General features: G+C 40.1%; 1 protein-coding gene across 2 annotated transcripts in view; it reads right to left on the bottom strand.

The window, feature by feature from the left end:
- The window catches only part of CLASP1 (cytoplasmic linker associated protein 1), a 264,971-nt gene that overhangs the window by 80,454 nt on the left and 164,748 nt on the right, over window positions 1-19,769 (bottom strand). Inside the window, exons 23-26 of one of the 2 annotated variants that reach the window (XM_057550862.1) lie at window positions 18,360-18,383; window positions 6,782-6,889; window positions 4,527-4,553; window positions 2,574-2,741 (exon numbers count right to left, since the gene is read on the bottom strand). In XM_057550862.1, coding sequence (XP_057406845.1) covers window positions 2,574-2,741; window positions 4,527-4,553; window positions 6,782-6,889; window positions 18,360-18,383 — 327 coding nt within the window. The remainder of the gene's footprint in view (window positions 1-2,573; window positions 2,742-4,526; window positions 4,554-6,781; window positions 6,890-18,359; window positions 18,384-19,769) is intronic. The other variant, XM_057550863.1, reaches the window with a different exon arrangement.

Below are 19,769 nucleotides of genomic sequence, written 5' to 3'. Positions count from 1 at the left end.
TTTCTTAGTTATCCAACAGGAATTACATCCCATTTTGCTTAAGAAACCTTAAATGCTAAAGAAAAAGAGCTCTGACATCATCTTTATCACAGGTGAGACAGGAAAATTTAGTTAAGAAATATTATTTCAAACAAAAAAAGGCATAGTTGAACCAAATACAATTTGCAGATAACTAGAATTATTTCTCAGGGCAAATTCCAAGCTATGATGAAAACTATTAACTGGTTTGGGGATTATAGAAAATATTCTTAAAAGATGCTCCTACTTTTTTTTGAATATTTATATTTAAAGTTGCTATACAATGAACCAAATGTTTAGACACATAGACATATACCCAGTATATACTAAATGATCAAAGAAATATACACTCTATTACAGAAAAATGCTAACATATCTGACACCCCATAAAATGGAATCTCTAAGCGGTACTAGAGGAAAACCGTGGAAAGATGTATTTTACTCATATATATTTTATATCTGTGTATGTATATTCTCACAATGTGCAAAAATGTAAATGAACTATCTTCTTTAATCAGAATTGTATGTATGACCTCAAAGCTCCATCCACAACTAATCCCCTTAACGAGCATCAAGGAAACAACTTTCTTCAAAATGATATTTCAAATAAGAACGCTTTGGAAGGTTAACAGGCTCCTATTTAGTTCTTACTGATGGATGACGTTCCACAGGACTTCTTTCAAAGGCTTATTAAATGTTGTCTTTCCAACTATCCACAATGCAAACTTCATACTTAAGACCATAGCCTACCAGGTCCTAGAGTCATGTTAGATAATCGAGGTTGGATTATTTCCCAATTTCAAGAAGAAGGTAAAAATGGCATCTTTAATAAATTTAAAAAGTAAAATCCCAAAAAAGAAAAGAATTTTTAGCGGTATGAAACGAGTCAGGATCACCAAGAAACATCCTATAAACTTAACTAATTGTGGGAAAAGGACAGCTGAAACCTCAAGCCTAGGTTTGAAATCAAATGTATTTTCCAAACAAAACCAGATCCAAATATACATATGTGACAACAACAAATATGAAATTTATCAGTAGATATTGCAGTCATGATATTTTCTCTGGTCGTATCCACATTACTTGCTATCACTGGATGCAGATAACTGGTCAGCTCAGGGACCATGTTCCGCAATGCCCACAGAAGGTCAGCATCACGCGGCATTTTAACAAAACCACGGCTTGATTACATTTCTCACTTGCTTCGGAAATGTTGGTCAAACCAAGTCCTTTCGATTCTACTTCTTAAATACCTGCCCCCCCACCGCCTTCTCGAAGCTCAGGGAGCCTTCAAGGACATTCGTGAGCTGGACCCTACCAGTCCCTCTGCCCCCATCTCCCACCCACCGTGACAAACATCCTCGGCTATCGTCAGGTAAACCACTAGCGGTCCCAGGGCGCACGACGCTCCCTCTCGTCTGACCGTTTCTGCACAGGCTCCTTTCTGCCTCATCTCCCCACCCCACCTAGTGCCACCTTATACACCTCATCAAAACAGGACCGATTCTGGGAAGGCTCCCCTGGCAGGAAACCTAGGAGCACTGCGGCAGACATTCCTGTTCTATGGTCCCAGAGCACCTGCCAGGGTATCTGTCATACTGTCTTACATTTTCACCTCTAAGACCACAAGCTCTTTGAAGTCAGAAGCTAAATCTACTGCATTTATCTTCTAATCATAAGGTCTAACAACATGTGCCTAGCACATCACAGTAAACATTTCAGTATTCAGTAAAAGTTGTTGAGGAGATAAATGAATATATGAGAAAGGTAAGCCAACAGGACTAAAGAATACAGTATTCTGATTTCCCATTAGTAGGTTTTTACACTTAGAAAGCAGGTGAGAATATAAGAGTATGAACACAGATTTTTCACAATAGATCACAAGACTTCTAACCGTTTTATTAAAAAGGTAGCATACAAATTAGATTTTAATAGAGTAAAAGACTGTTAAGCTGCTGAGAGTCATTCATATAAAATCCTACTACAAAGAAACTAAACACTACAACACAAAAATAAACACTATATATACCCAGTTTTTCTCTTCTTGGTTTTTATGTTTGAACAACATTATGTCAAAAGTAACAACTACACCTATTCTGTGATGATAATTTTCACCAACTGGGTTAGAGAAGAGCAAAATCAAAATAAATGTGGACCCTACAAATTACTTCTGAAAATTTATATAGGTTAATGGCTATTTATTGCTAATCAGTGAAAGACAAATGAAAAAGCAACAGTGCTCTTGTGCAGGAAAAAAGCCCGCCCATTCCCCCAGGTTAATGTTTTGCAAAATAACTCTAACCCACAGAAGCCCACAATGGTGTAATTCTTTCCCATCTGTGTGAAGGTAAACCCCACATATTTGTTAGTCCTAACTGAAAACTGAACCTGCTATCATCTGTAAAAAGCACAAACTGAAATGTCTCTTTAACACAGGCAAAGTGACATCCTCGGTTCAAAAACAGCTATTTCCCACAGGAGACAAAGTCATCAGATTATAATTAAAATTATGACCAGGTTGGGAATGGTGTTTCAAGATCGTTGAGAATTCTCACCTAATCCTATGCGGTTTGGACTTGTTTCTCGGCTACATCCCTGACTCCTGGGAATCTTGCTTCGTTTTTCCGAAGAGGGTGTTGCAGGTGGGCCTCTCGAGGAACCCCCAGCAAGGCCACTGTAACCACTTCCCAACAATTTCCCTGGGGAATTTGATCGGCTGCCAGCTAAAAATGAAGCGAAACAGAATTGAATAATGGATGTAAATCAAGAAATAAATTACAGTAATTTCAGAAGTCAGTTTACACATTAGTTTGGATCAAATACCAAGAGAATTTTATATAAAAATAGCTTTCTAGTTGGTAACATCACTAATTTTTCAAAAACTAAGGAGCATAAAGGAACATCAAATTATCATAAAAGAGTATTTATACACAGGAGAATTAAAGATGGAGTTCTACAGAAATGGCTGCAAAATTTCTGATTCAAAAGAGCAGGCTCAGGTTGAGTACAAAAAGCCTCTCAGTTGCACAGCAAATTTCTACAAATAATCACAAAGGCGTTTATTTATTAACTGGTTTGTCTTCTGTAGGAGTTAGTATGTTAAAAAATGGCTGAAAGAGTAGAAATATAACAAAAATTTCTTAAACACTAATGGAAGACTCCATTAATCTAACAAATGGAAAAGGAGGAAGAAATATGGTAAACAGAAATCACAAGATAAAATGATAAGAATAAGCTCAAACATATCGGTAATCATAATAAATGTGGCTGGATTAAATTCAACTATTAAAAGACAGATTCCTGGATTGGTTTAAAAAACTGAAATGAAATTCAACTGTATGTTGTTTATAAGAGACAAACAACATACATAAAACAAAACAACAAAACAGAATAAAAAACAGCATTAAAAGAGAAAAAAGGATGTTTCATATTTTAAAGAATAATTATCCTTAAAGACATAATAATCATGAAACTTTATGCTCCACGTAACATAGCTTTGAGATAGAAAACACAAAAATGATAAAAATACAGAGAGATTGAAAAGGCCATAATTATTAATATACCTCTCAGAAAGACTAATACTAATGAAAGATTAATACACTACTCAGAAACTGGCAGAGCATGCAGTCAAAATTATACAGATATGTATAAACACACCTCCCACATATACACACAATGTATAGTCCAACAAACAGAATACACATTCTTTTCACATTTCCATACAGGAATAGTACAAAAACTGACTATGCACTAAGCCTCAAAGGAAATCTCAAAAACCTTTTACAAAGGTAGAAATTATGTAGAAAACATTCCCTGATGTGAATGCAAGAAAATTAGAAATTAAAATCATAATATGGTTAGTAATTTTTATAAATGGCTAAGTGACTACATACCTATATAACCATTTCTTGTAAAACAAAATTCTTTCTTAAAGAAAGCAGCAAAATTTTAAGGATCGTACCAATACACCCAAATGGCAGTCATTAACTTAGATCATCTCCTTAAGCAGAGAAGGCAATAAAATTCGCAAATACCAAGTGTTCCTTATCATGTAGCAGAACAGAATGACCCAGAGGGAAAAACCTTCGAAATAACACTTACCTGGAAATTAAACAGACACACACACACACACACACACACACACACACACACACCCCTCCATCATTCAAAAATCACTAAGATGACTACTTACAAAAATTAGTACTACAATGATTTAACTACAATTTAAGTGAAATTCATTATAAAATTATCAGTGCACGTTCCCATGAAGAACATGTCTCAGGATCTATTAATTTTGCCCATAAAATTTGAGCACACAAATAAACTATTAAGCTGTATAAAAGGAGAAAAGAAATCCATTTCAAACTCTAGAATCTGAACATACAGAAAAAATGCAGAAAGATTAACTAAGCTTATAATAAAGAGAGAAATTAATATTGTGCAAGGAACATGGGGTGAGGGAGAATGCAAAAAACAAAAAAAAAAAAGCAAGAAGAGAAATGGCTTACCACCAGCAGGATTAGCAGATCTGGATCCTTGATTATGAGAGCAGACCAAAGGACAGGCAAAAAGTGGATTAAAAGACAATAACACAATACAGAAGGTCAGCATGCAACACAGCACAAATGCCTTTGTTCACAAACACATTAGCAAAAGAGCTGTTTTTCTAGGTCTTGTTCCTCCTAGCCTATTTTCGTACTTTTTACTTTATACACATCATACTGTATTAGCATTTATTTCAGATCTGCTCATGAAACACTTATGAACCTACCATGCGCCAGGCACAGTGCCAGGCGGACGAGATGCAGAGAAGATGCCGGGCCCTTCGGGGGCACCTGCGCTCTGGCTCTGAGCAGCCTGGCAGAAGCGACTGCATCTCACCGTCTGTGTATCTCCACCCCTGCACACGGTGCTCACCACACAGGAGTTGCTCCAGAGACATCAACCAAGTGGAAGAAACTGCTACTAGGTCGTCTCATCTGAACGTCTCATGCCAAATTCTCCAATATTTAAACATTAATCCTCACATATTTAAGTCCTCAACCATCCAAAAGATGCCAACTGTTAACTGTCCTAAATTTAATATTAACGAAATCTACTTACTCTTAAACCAGAACTATGAATGCTAGTATAGCTACATTCGTAAACTATCTAGATGTGCTCCTATCTACCTATTAAAATAATTTTTAAAAGAATATTTGATTTATATATGTAAGTTTAAGGTCCAGGCTTAATCATTTGCTGGTGTTGTCTCTTTCCCTTGAGTGGAATTTGGTGAGTAAAAACAAAACTGATGAGCTTTTCAAGTGGATCCCCAAGGCAAGGTGCAGTATTTTTATAAGACTGAAAAATTAAAGCTCTATCATCCCCCACTACAGAAGGAACTTTATTTGCACCAGCTCTTAAGCAGAGGACCCAGCTAGGGGCAGGGACCCTTGCAGAAGCCAATGCCAAGAAACAGCAGAAATAAAGAAATGGAAAATACTGTTCAGCCCTCACTGTCCAAGAAAGGAAACAACCCTATACAGCTAAAGGGTTAAAACATTTTTTTATTCAACTCAATTTCAACGTATTGACCTATATTCTGAGTCTCGAACATTTTTAGCCAAGAAAAATTTTTTTTGCGATAAGACCCGACTCATATGTATGAGGTCATGGCCAGAGTATTATACCTATCTGTGACTCCAGGTATCACTAGGGTTCACCAGAATAACCAGGGCCTGCACACTACTCCCCAGGCAGAAGCTTCTGGACTACCCTGCACAACCTATGCTGTGTGGTATTGTGTAACACACTAAAAGCATGGGCTTCTGCGTCAGACAAACAAGCCTGGGTGCTGTCGTCTCACAGCAATATGTCTGACCTTGCACTTTCTTTTCAGAAAGGAAATAAGCTTCTTTTAACATGAGGACTCCAGTTATCAAAGGGACATGGGGAAAGCATCTAAATTCAGGAAGAGCTGAGGAAGGCATTCTCAACACCTAAGAGAGAAGCTAAGGTTTGGCCTCAGACTAGCCGCTCTCTACACAAGCCACACAGCTCCCGGGGCCACGAAGGAGGCCGACCCCGTCAGCTGACGAGCACCTCTGCCGTGGGCGCCTGCCCAGGAGGGCCCTGACCCCCCGCCCCACTCCACGTGCACGGACCGGGAGGCTGGGAAGTGAGACACTAGAGGCCTGAGTCCTAAGAGAGATCAGAACGCTCATCCCGTCCACGGCTGCTTTCATGGCTGATGTTAACAAATCAGGTGACTCAACATACACAGAGAAGCAGCAATGGAAGCGAGGGCAGCCGAGCGAAGCGAGAGCCCACACTGGCAGGAGGACAGGAGCAGGGTGACGTGTTAGCGCAGCGGGTGACGGGGGCAGCTTTGAATGGATGTACTTATTGCCGCTGGGAAGAGACCTCGGCATGAAGTCATCTCCCCCCGAGCTGCTCTTGAATGACATCAGGATCCCTCATCAACAGCAAAATGGGTCCCAGCCCAGGTACGATTCACTTTGGGAGGCTTGAGGGGAGGGAAACTGCATTTCAATGTTTACTGCCTAAGGATACAAAATGTAAATCGCCTGGAAAGGGGACACAGGTACACTGGAATACCCCGTCTTGTAAGCATCCAACAAACATCAAGATTATTCACAGTGTCTTAGAGCCACAGAAATGTGTTTTTCCCTGAAGTCGATGAAAATACTATAAATTTTCAGCTGCAGAATGGCTGTTGGATAAAACTAAGAGAGCAGAGAGCATAAAATATACTTCTTACGCTGGGACTGTGAGACCACTTTGGCGCGGCTGCGGCCCCGACTGTCGGAAGGCGTGGAGGTGACATTGGTGGCGCTCCCAGAGCTCTGCCGTCGCGTGCGGATCCGACCTGGAGGACACGGCAAAAACAGTGCTTCCGTAATGTTTCCAATTAAGCGCGACCACTCCTCGGGCAAGGGGTAAGGGCTGAGCCACCTCCAGGGGAGCTGGTCTCCCACGTGTGGTCCTGACACGCGTCCCTGTGTGCACACACAAATTCTACAGACACGTCAGAAACTCCTCAGAGGGACTCAGGAACCCATCAGGTGCTTTGCTTTCAATTGTTTTAGCATATTCTATTTTCAGATGGGGAGGTGATAGTCACTTGAGGGTTTTTTCCACAATTTTTTTTCAGATTAAATTCTCTCTCCTGTTCATTGCCGACATATCTGTCAAATTTCCAAAAGCAGGAAAGAATATTAGCTGTCATCTTCAGAAAACTACTATAGAAAAAAAAAAAAAAAAAAAAGAGTAAATTCAAAATAAACCAAAAAAACCTTCTTAACTCAGCAATCAACAAAAGCTACAGCATCCTGGAGAATAAATGTGTCTTGCTATGTAGCATTAAACTTCTATTTTAAAAGCATGTATGCCAGCAAGTTTCTAGGCTGCAAAAAGATGACATTTATAGAAAGAATCAATATTAGGAATACCTAGAGGAATGACCTAAAAATAATGCAATGTCATAGGCATTTATGAAGAATATTTGCCATTGTAAGTAAAGCAATGTGTTAACTCCAATTATTAAAGCATGAAACCATAAAAATAAAAATGGATTCATAAATACAAAATCACTGATGGTAAGGCTAGAATGATGAGGAATTAAACTTTTAAAAATTCAGGGTTTCTTTGTTTTCAAAGGGGCACAAATGCCCCAACTTCCATAATTCAATCGGAAGAGCAATCTGATGGGGAAAACACAAAACAATTTGAACTCCCACTGGCTGCTTACACTGTTCAAAAGCACATCTACCTCATCAACTGAGAAAGCTTGCAGAAAGGCAACACGGAAAAACAAATCCTAAGGCTTGAAAAGGTTCAAGAAAGGAAAGTAAGGAGCAATAAAAGAAAGCACTGCACTTAATTAAAAAAAAAAAAAAAGGAAGAAAGAAAGAAAACTAGAAAGAATCAATGACTTTCATTAGCAGTTGAATGAAAGACCTACAAGTTCTAGAATCCAGACTAAAATTAGGAGCTATATCATATAGGATACTACGAGCTATATATGTGCGCACTCAAAATCCTCACACCAACATATAAGTAATTATTCCCATTTTACACATGAGGAAGCAGAGAAGCAAGGGGGTTACTTAATTTGTCCAAGGTCCCACCACGGGTTCAGATGCCTGTGCCTGGTTGCCTGGCGGGCCGACGCGTGAGCTAGGGCATTTTACTCTGCTAAGGAAGTCACAAAGAAAACTGAACGTGAAAAAACAACTGAGTCTAATTTCTTAGGATTGTTTAAGTGATCATCCAAACCCTCTCAGCTAAGAAAATAAAAAAATCTTCTTTGCTATGTCCCTGTGTCCTCCACCTCCCCCGCCCAACACTTGGTAACATGATCCCAAAGCCAGTGGTCATCATTCCCTAGCATTTCTTTATGTTTTTAATATACATAGTTGCATAACCAAGAAATAGATGGCATTATTTTATATTTTTTAATGTTTTTAATCGTATCATAGAGTATATATTTTTCCAAAACTTACTGTTTGGCTCAACATTTTATCTGTGAGCTCAGTTACGGAAGTGATTTTTCTGTAGGATGTAAAGGAGAGATCCGTTTTACTTTTTCTGTGTGACTAACGAAGGTCCAAACAAATTTACTTAACCCCTTTCTTAACTAACCTACAAAGCCATCTTTGTCATTTACAAGTACTTGTATACATGCAAGGGTCCGTTTTCTCCACTGTGGCGTCTGCCGCATTAGTCCATGTGCCCATCCTGTGCAACATACACTGTTGCGAGTAGCTTTTCAAAACTACCTTCCTAATTGGTAGGGCAAATCCAGCCACTTTTCCCTAAAGCCCTCTGCTCTCTTGCATATGCGCACGTGAAGATGTAATAAAAAGACGTGTTGAAATTCTGACTGGCAATGTGGAATTTGGGGTTAATCTGGGGGCGGAGGGGGGGCGGCTTTATGATATTGATCTTTCCATTCATTAGCGTTTTCTCTTTTTCACCTTCTTCAACGTCTTTCAATAAAGCCTTATAATTTTTCCAAAAGTTTTATTCAATTTTTATAGACTTATTCAAAGGTGCCTTTTTTTTAATACACAATACAGTTTATTAAATTATATTGTCTAACTTGTTGACAAATAAGAATGTGACTTATATTTTGATCTTAACTCTAGGTATCTTGCTAAACTTTTATTAATCCTACCAATTTACATGTAGATTATTTGGTGTTCTCTAAACAGAAAACCACCTGCAAATACCCTTTGATCACTTTATCTGCTGTCTTGGACACACAGCACAATGCTCAAGAGAAGCACGAGGTAGGCTTTGCTATCTTGAGCCACATGTAAAAAAATAATTCTGGAATTTCACAAACTATACTTCAACAAGTGAAGAAAACTCTTTCCTAATCGCTAAGAATTTATCAAAAATGTTTCTGGAACGTTTTAATGCTTTGCTTCCATCTTCTGAGATAAGAGGATTATTCTCCTAAACGTACTGAGCTGCATCTATTAGGTTTGAAAGTATCCAACCTCCGCTGTCATGACTCACGCAGTCACATACACAGAATGTCTGTATTGTACCTCATCTGATTCTGGTACCAAGGTTACAACAGCTACATGAAACCAGGGAGGGAAGCTTTCTCTCTTCCTGGTCTCTGAGTTTATGTAAGACGGGAACTGTCCCATGCTTCACAACTTGCATGTAGAGCCGTCTGAGCACGGTAGGGATTTTGGATATCTTTTCTATTTTAATTAAGTAATTAGCTTTTGGTGGGGTGGATGGAGTTTTAAGTACTGATTCAAATTATTTAATGAGTAGTCTTAAAACTACTTGGGTTTTTTTGTTCTTCTTGAAGAAACAGGTTTTTTCCCTAGAAATTTGTCCAATTTGTTTTAAAATTGTTAACATAAAATTGTCATAGTTTTCTACTACCCTTTAAAGCTCTACTGACCCACACTTATACCTGCTTTATCATTGCCAATGCTTTGTATGATTCTCCAACTGACCTTTCCAAAAGTTTGCCTATTTTATTAGTATTTTCAACGAATCACATTTTGTATTTCTTAATCCTCTAAAACGAATGTTTAATTCCTACTTCATTAACTTTTACTCTTATCTTTGTTACTTCCTCCCTCCTTTTCTTTGGATTTATTCTGTTCTTTCACTAACACACTGGAAACAAACTAATTCAGTCTCTCCTCTAATATAAACTTAGGGCTATGAACTTCCCTCTAAGCACTGCTTTTGCTTCATTCCACAAGGATTAATATGTAGTTCAACATAATATGTTGCTTTTGAAAAAATGGATTATAGGATCTCATTTGCTAATGTTCTGCTTTGGAAAAATAAGTTGGATCCATACTTCACACTTTACACCAAGAAAAGCAGCAAATGGACCTAAGATTAAAATGTCAAATATGAAACCATCAAAGTTTTAGGTAACTTCACTGGCGGTCCAGTGGTTGGGACTCCACGCTTCCACTGCAGGGAGGACGGGTTCAATCCCTGGTTGGGGAACTAAAATCCAACATGCCACGTAGTGTGGCCAAAAAAACAAGTTCTGAAAGAAAACATGGGAGAATTCCATTGTAACTTGTAGTGGAAAGTCCATTCTCACTATAACAAAATTAAAAGCCATTAGAAAAGATAGATAAATTTTACTAATTTTTTTTTTTTTAATCTCAGGATGGCAGGAAGAAAACTATGAGCAAATTCGAGAAAATGACAAATGGGGGAAAATTATTTGCAATTCATGTCATAAGGTGCTAATTTCCTTATCACATAAAAGATTCCTAGGTATCAATAATAAGTTCAACAGCAAGTGTGCTGGTAAATGTTTAACAATTAAAGGGGAACTGGCGGGGGGGGGGGGGCTGGGGGAGTGTCCTGCTGACTTGTGGTGTTTTGCAATTCCCTGGTGTAAATATTCCCACCGTGGCCTATTTGAGGCCATTGATATGATGTAAACCAGCTTATAAAATTCCTGAAAATTTAACAACTGGAATCTGATGAACTGGTTCAAGCCAGCTTCAACACACCACTGTCACATCCCAATAAAGAATGGTCAAAGGCTAGGAATAGATATTTAACCGAAATAGAAATGGCCGCTAAATGTATGAAACAGTGTTCAGACTCCCAGTAAGAAAAAAATATTAAAATGACATTAAGAATGCTATTTATCACCGACAAGACTGGCAGAAATCTTAAAAATTTGCTAACAGTCTGGCATGTAGGCAAACAGGCACTCTCATTCATTGTTTGTGGGAGTTAAAATTAATACAGTCCCGACAGAGGGCTATTTGGCAATATCTATCACAATTACAAATGCATGCACTTTTTAATCCAACAATTCCACTTTGGGTATCCTCCCAATATTCTTGTGTCCATGCAAAATGATGTATATAAAAGGTAATTCATGGCAGCACTGTTTTTAACAGCAAAACTCTGAAAACAATCCAAATGTCTATCAATATGGGTTTGGTTGGTTCAGGTTAATCCACATAGGGGAATGTACAGCAGTATTAATGAGCGAAGAGGTTCTGCAACCTAACATGGAAGAATCTTAAGCTATAATTAAGTGAAAATAATGAAGATGCAGAATAGTGTACGTAAATATGCTACCTTTCATGTTTTAAAAAAGGGAGAAGTATGATTTTTATATTACTTCTTTTTTTTGTCTGTTTTTTTCCTGCTGCGCCGCACGGCTTGTGGAATCTTAGATCCCCAACCAGGGATTGAGCCTGGGCCCCTGGCAGTGAAAGCGTGGAGTGCTAACCACTGGACCACCAGGGAATTCCTTATATTACTTCCTTATGCAAAGAAACTATGGATAAAAATGAAACTAAAAGCAGTAACACACTGGGGTTGATGGAAAGAGGTGATAACTAGACAAATGAAGGACAAAGATGGGGGGAAACTGCATACCTCTTTATATTTTCTGAGTTTGGAACTAAATTAATATATTAGTTATTCAAAATTTGTATTTTTACATACCACCCACTATAAATATTAATTTGCAAATACTTTTTTGTATATCTTGAGGCTGTTTTTATTAGATCCATAAAAATTTAGGTCTATTGCATCTTAGTGATTTATTGAATCTTTTATTATATAGAAATCCTCTTTTTGCCTTTTTCGGGTCTGTTATTAATAAACCTTCAACAACTTTCTTTTACTATGAATTTCTCATCCTTTGTCTTTTACTCTATCTGTAGCCTTAAAGGCTTAATCTCTTTAAGTATCATATTGCTAGATCTTTTTTAAAAGTTTAAGTCTAATAATCTTTCTATTTTAACTGGAAAGTTCAGTTCATTTGAGCTTGTTCTTACCACTTATAGGCATGCTTTTTATTTGTCTTGATTTCTCATTCTCCTTTTACCGTCCTTTGTTTCCTCCTTTTGTCTTAATTTTTTTTAAGATACGCTTTGCTATCTCTAAGGTAACAGTCTTACAGATTAAAATATTATTATTACAAGCACAACTTCTAGACCCCTTTTTTAAACTTTTTATTCTGAGATAATTGTAGACTCAGATTTGACTGTAAGATATAATACACAGAGATCCCGTGTGCTCTTTACCCAGTTTCGCTCAATGGTAACATCTTACAAAACTATTGTAGAAAGTCAGAAACAGGACATGGACATTGATATGTTCCATCGATCTGATTCCACGGTCCCCAGTTGTATTTAAGCTCTGCCTTTCCTTTCTGGGTAGTCTCTTCTTCCCTTTGGCTATTTCTAATATATATATATTTTTAATCTTTGGTGTTCTGCAGTTTCGCTATGATGTGTTTCACTATAGATTTTTCTTTTTGTCTTGCTTGGGATGTACTGGGTTTTTTGCATCTGCGGTTCAGTGTCCTTCAACAATCGTGAAGATTCCCAACCACTTCCTCTTCAAATACTGTCTCCGCCCCAGTCTCTCTTCTTAAAACTCAATTAGATAGGTTGAATTTCTTCACTACTTCCCATGGGATGTAACACCCCATCCTGTTTTCTAACTCTGTCCCTTCTGCACATAACTCTGGACGACGTTTTCTTACCTTGAATTCGTGAGTTCACTGTTCAGTTTCATTGGTTCTGCAGCTCAATTTACCCACCGAGTTTTAAATTTTAATAACTTACTATATTTTCATTTCTAGAAGACCCATTTGTTCTTTTTCAAAGCCTGCTTGGTCATTCTTTATAGTTCCTTACTCCCCTGCTTGTCTTTCCGAATTTTTCTTTTTATTTCTTTAAACATTAAGACAACAAAATGGTTTCTTTTCTTGGAACTTTATGGGAATTCTTTAAGGCCCAGATTGAAGGTGAGTTCTTCCAGTGAGGACCTATGTTTGCTTCTGCTAGCGTCCTGTGGATACAAGCAATCCACAGCCACTTTAACATGATTTATCTGCTTGGGTTTCCCAGACCACCAAGGTAGCATGAATTCTGACCAGAAACCTGCAAGAAGGCCCAATATATGGCTGCAACTTCTCAGGGAAGATTACTTTCCCTGCTCCACCCAGTACTTAAGATTAAAACGGGAGGACTCCCTCTTGTCCTCTTCTCTTCAGTAGAGTCAACCTCTTGTTCACCAGTGAGGATGCAGTGACTTCCTGTCACTCCACGTCCTGAGCAGATGCCCCAGGTCTCCAGGATTCAGCCAAGAACCTCAGGATGCAAACCAGCTCTGGCCCTCACCTCCCAGGGTTTCTGCTTTTGCTTAAGTCTGCAGATGAGTGGCTTTACTGTGTTTATTCCAGATGGGTGATCTGTTCTCAATTGGGAGGATCACTCAGACTACTAAATTCTACATGCTGCTAAAAGTACAAGTTTCTTGTTTCTTTTAAACATTTAAATATAGCAATTTCATATTACATAAAAGACCCTCACGTCCCGAAGGATTAATTATGTTTTTATTCTTTTTCTCTGCTGTTTCTCACTCATCATGGATGTAATTTTGGACTAGGAGCTCGTATTTGCCATATTTTCATCTGTGGGGACCTTGAGAAACCAGATTTGACAGTGGCTTCCTCTGCAGAAGTTCAATGTTTGTTCCCGTGGAGGCTGTAAATGCAGACCACTTATTCATCAGTTTGGGGTTTCCCAGATACCATAGATAACAGAAACTGAAAGCACAACTTGTGTGACAAGGGAGTTTAGTTACAAATTAGGGGAGGCTGGTTTTCCTTTGCCTGGGACAAAGTCAAGAGAGAGATCATGTCAATTTGATATCTTCAAAGGTTTTTCTCCCCAAGCCCACCTTTTCATGGATATACAGCACTTTTACAAAGCTGGCTTCGTGCCAACTCTTAACTCTCACCTAGGGACTTAACATGAGTAACCTCAGAGCACCCTTAAAGTTCGTTTTGGGGGGTTTAAAGGGCCTCTGTTGTATTGTACTCATATGCATATTTCCTTTATTGGAAGAGGTCCGGTTTGTTTTAGTCATCCTATTAATTTGGCAATATTACTACAAGTGCCTGTATATGTCTTAAAGACATGATATAAAATACTCTGTGGTCTTTAGGAAAAAGAAAGCCTGCTCAATAAATGCAACAAACAGTAAAAATATACTTCAGTTCTACCCTATGACCTGTTAACGACATATTCATTCATACCGTGTTTTGACAGGGACAGAAAGAAGATGTGAAAAAAGAAAAAAAGCCAGCGTTAAGTAAAAGACATGGAAATGGGGTATTAGGGAATGCTACAGCAGAAAAAAGATTCTGGAGGGAGAGACAAGAGGCGCGTCAACAAACACACACCCCCAGAGAAAAGCAGACCCAGAGGACAACAGAGACCTGTAAGAGCAGTGCAGCCCTGGACTTTTGTGGAAGACAGACAGAACATCCGTATCTCGTGGTCTGTTGATAATAGCCAGTCACACTGCCATTCTTCTAGAAAAGCCCCCAGGACGGGAAACTAAACCTGTGAACTGGTTTAACCTGGAAGCATGATTTTCCCGCATCCAGTTTGGCCTAAGACAGTTATACATCATTCGACAGTCTCTCCCCACTCGGGTCTTTGTCTCCATTTTGAGGTGTGAGAATGAAAAGGTCTCCAGGTAAATCTCACTCTCCAGTTGGGACGTTTGGGCCCAGGAACCTGCTTTTACACCCACTGTCTGGGGCACAAAAAGTCCAACCTCTCTAGTCGCACGTGGCATTTTTGAAAGCAACAAAATTTGGAAAGTTGATCACCTGTAAATTTTGCTACCTACAAGTACCGCCCACCGCTCCATAACTTTACTCATATTTTTTAAAGATAAAAGTAAAAGAAGTTTAAAACTTTTATCTCTATATACATACATATTTTTTCATTGTGTAAAAAGGCCAACTACTTAAAATTCAGAGTTCTTCGACAGACATACAGCAATACCAAATGTTTTATTTCCCAGTAAAAGAGAACTAAATCTAAGTTCCTTTTCCAGAAGAGCAGACAAGGCTACATAGTTTTTATTGTGTAATCTTAATTAAAATCACCAGTAGTTAAGCATGGCCTTTGACTACACTTAGTAACATATGATTACCTATGCTCTGAACCCATCACTAAGTTGTTGGTACCGACAGGTCACTCTAGTATTTTAACTCTTCATTTAAAATTATTTATTTTGGGGGAAAAAACACGAATAATACATTTCCTAAACCCAGCAGCTAAATTTAAAAGAAGAAGAAGAAAAAAAAGCATGAGATGAGAAGATGCGAGTCATTCGTTTCCACACAACTGGAGTATCTGCAGCCGCCCCTGGTACCTGCAGAGACTGGTTCCAGGGAGGGCCGGGGATGCTCAAGTCCACAGACGCTCGAGTCCCACAGCTGCCCTGCACAGACTGTGCAGTTCTGTAAGTTTACTGAAAACAATCTGCCTATAGTGGGCCCACGCGCTTCAAACCCATGTTGTTCAAGGGTCAAGGGTAATCATAATAAACTCTCTCACGAGCAGCATAACAGACACTATCAATGTTTCCTTCTTCCAAATCCCCTAAATCACTGAACATAATACCACAGTGAAAGATAACCTGGAAATAAACTTTCGTCCAAAAGTTGAGCTTTGAGTTCTTCACAAAAAATATTTTTCTGATTAGTCATAAACATTAGAGTGGCTACTTGGTGTGTGAGATAGGTAACTCCCAAAGACTATTTATTTTTCTCAATTACGGTAACAAGGGAGTTGCCAGGTTTCAAATGTATTGCCTGAATTTTGAATTTAGAGCATCCAACCACTGATTCAAAGTCATATCTTTGCCTCGTGATGCAAGTGCCTCGCACTTGCCTCAGGAGCTAGATAGTAGAATATTCAACAGACTTTATTAACAAATCTTCAAAAGGCCCATAATGATCCCTAAAATTCAGACAGGAAACTCATGACAAGATGCTAAGTGATACTCGCTGCATGTGTAGCTTTTCTAAGCAGCCCTGCTAAGTTTCGGAGCTGAAACAAACAGAAATGACGGCCTAGAGGGGCTCCAGTTCACAGGCCTCCCAGGGCCTCTGTATTCTGTCTTGTCATCACACAAGGCTGGAGGCTCTGAGCGGCCAGTTCTGTGATGGCCTGGGACGGCCCTGGGACGGAGGCCAAGGCGCACGGGGCTGCCCCGATAAGGTTCTCTTCTGGCTGATTCTGAACTCTACACGATTAAGGGCCCACAGATCACCCTCCACTTTCCCTCAAGAAGGAGAAGCAGAAAGAGACTTCTTCTCATCCTCAGCTTCTTGCACAACAACTAAGTAAGCAACCTTCTGACCTTGCTCTGGACAGGTAAAAGAAAACTCATAGAAAGAAGAAAAAAAAAAAGTTCAAAATCCCCGCTGCTGCATGGAATAACAGGCTGATTTTCATTGTTATATAGGTATACGAAATCAAGCAGGGCATTCTGCAAAAGATGTATAACTTCCCACATGGCTTCTTCACTTTTCATCCGATGAGACGCAATACATTATTGTATTCCGCCCACCACTCCCCATCCGTCTAGGCTGAGCAAATACTCAGGATGGTTTCTTGGGGAAGGAGAAATATAAAATGACTCATAGCAACGAAAAAAAAAGAAGAAAGTCACACCCAGCCTCAGTCTCCTATCACAGATGACGCCCTCGTCGTGACATAGGCCTTCTGTCCATTTTTCATTTTGGAAGCTTTTCATTTCAAAAACTTATCCAACCCCAAGAACCACCAGCGGGGCTTGGTGAAAGTTCAGAGTGCCCTGCTCCTTCCAAACCTAACCAGCATTCTCGGGGGGCAGGGCCTAGGACTCTGCCCCTGCAGCAAGCACCCAGGCGATTTTTACGATGAGATGAGTTTGAAGAACACTGATCTTTTTTTTTTTTACACAGAAAAGAACGCTGATCTTGAGACTATGCTCGTCTTTTTTAAAAGTTCCGTTCCGATTTTTCCTTTGCGAGTCCCTCAGGAAGTAGTGCACGTCTCGAGATAAAACCCAGTCTACTCTGCCGGCTGGCCTTTTAGAGTGGCTAAATAACACAGGAAAGTTATCTAGCAGTTCCTAATTGTTAAATCATCCTGAGGGTTCGTGGGTCTAAGCCATTCCCTTAAGCAGACGAGGTTAACTCTAAATTTCAATTATTTGAAACACAGTGCTTACTATCTAGAGACTTTGCAAGGTCGATCTTGTCTAGCATGTTCTAATCAAAGACCTGTACCAATGAGAATAGCTCCATCTAAAATTCAAAAGAATGAAACATCACAAAGAGCCTCTTGAGAATGAGACAAAAAGAAAACAAAGTGGAGGAGGGTTCGTGTATTTCTTCCACCAGCTATATCCCCGTGTGTCACAGAGGACAAGGTTGGTGAGTGGATGAACCAAAGTATATGAATGAATGGGGTATGCGTCAGTGAGACAAACAGAAATGGTATCATACAATTCAGCAGTTTTAGGGGAGAGGAAAAAATTTTTTTAATGTCTAGAAATTACCTGCTGGGAAACCTTCACCAGCTTTGAACCCGAATTGACGATTGACACTTAAATTTATGTTTGAAAGAGGAAAGGCAAATCCTGAGAGGCCCACAAAAGCACAAAGTGAGGAGGAGGAAACGGAAGCTGAGGTGGTGCTTCAGGGGTGACAGAAGCTGGGACCCACGAGGTCACGCAACCCCCCTCCCAGCGTGGGCTCAGAGCGACGCCACGTACAGCATACTCAGGGCCCAAATTCACAAGCACGACGACCACACAAGAAAGGAGAGGAGAGCTCAGGTTGGGGGAAGGCAAAACCCAGTGGAAACAGGGTGAAGAAGAGTGGAGGGATGTGCGTGCAACGTGTCATGCGGGGACCCCGGGGAGGGCGGGGGCGCCAGGCAACACTCGTGGGGACAGGGGACCAGTGAGAGGGAGACACAGCTCGGCCACAGAGACAAACTGCTTACCCTCCGCTTTGGTGGCAGTGCCATCTTTAAGCAAATTAAAAAACAAGGGAAGGGACAACAGGGAACAGTTAGTCGCATCAAAAAAATTAAAAAGCAGAATGTTATTACTGGCTACTAAAGAAGCAAAAGTACAGTTTAAAATAAAATTAAAAGGGAAACAAGTTCAACAGCAAAGCAGAGTTGGAAGCGAGTAAGTGCCCCTTCTACCGAAATCAGCTTAGGGGATGTGCTTCTGCCGGCAGAGGACAAAACACGGGAGGGCAGCCCAGGGCCGCGGCTCAGCTGACAGCCTGGCTGTGCTTCTGACGTGGCCCAACCTCACCCTGTGAAGGGTCCCCTGTTTTCTGGAGCAAAGCACCAGCACAGTAAGGGCCGGCGGGGAACTAAAGGACACCCAAAGGACAGAGGCAGCCAGTGAGCAGCTCCGAGAAGCTGGCCGCAGCAAGGCCTGTCCCAGCCACACGGCGAGCAGCAAGGCCGTGCAGCTCGGTACCTGAGCCAGGGCCTAGGGGCTCCATGTCTCCCCTCACGCGTCTGGACTCTAGAAATTTGGAGAAGGATCATCAGCTTTAACGCTACCCTCCTCACAGACGTAACGTGTCAACCTCGGTAGTACCTGTAACTGCTCCTCCGAAGGATTATGTTATATTTGGGGGGCTGATTTTTTTGGTTCTTGCTGATTTGGACATGAGGAAAGCAGAGGTCGAGCTCTCAGGAAATGCTGGGAGAATGGGGAATACTCCAGTCTTGTCATTCGAAGAGGTAACACTGGGCTGAAAATTTATCATCAGCGCTTCTGAAAGGTCAGTTCTGTGTCATCAGACCAGAAGACCCGAGTGCTCTGACTAGCACCAAGCAGAGTCCACAGGGTCCATATTAGAATAGCTCAACTATGCACCGAAAAACAAGGGCTGCTGTCACTTTACTCAGGTTTTCAAGCAGTGAAACAAACACTAACTACAGATTCTCAAGGTGGATCAAACGGAACTGAAATGAACAGAAAGCCTTCCCACCTGACTTCTCTCTTGGTAAGCACACACCAACACGGGATCCTAAACACGCCTACGTGATCTTGTAAGAGTTAAATAAACAAGAGAAAAGGAGAGCCCTTATTGGGCATCTTCCCAGTCTCAATGAGGCATTTCTGTAGAGAAAACAAGACCGACTTAACAATGTCCCACAACATACACCTTACCTTTTAAACTAATAACGTTCCTATCACAACCGCAGTTTCCTTTGCCGTATAGGATAATGGTTGACAAAGGACTTTTATAGAATGTCACTTGTCCCTACCCCGTGTCTGAATTAGGTGGCTATTATTACAACTCATTTATGGGTAGAGGAAACACGGCCAAGGTCACCGAGTGACTCAAGGTCGGGCCTGGTAACCTCCTCTCGGTGTTCTCTCGC

Source organism: Balaenoptera acutorostrata, chromosome 8 (genome assembly GCF_949987535.1).
Source record: "Balaenoptera acutorostrata chromosome 8, mBalAcu1.1, whole genome shotgun sequence".
NCBI lineage: Eukaryota > Metazoa > Chordata > Mammalia > Artiodactyla > Balaenopteridae > Balaenoptera > Balaenoptera acutorostrata.
This window is presented reverse-complemented; position numbering and strand designations above follow the sequence as displayed.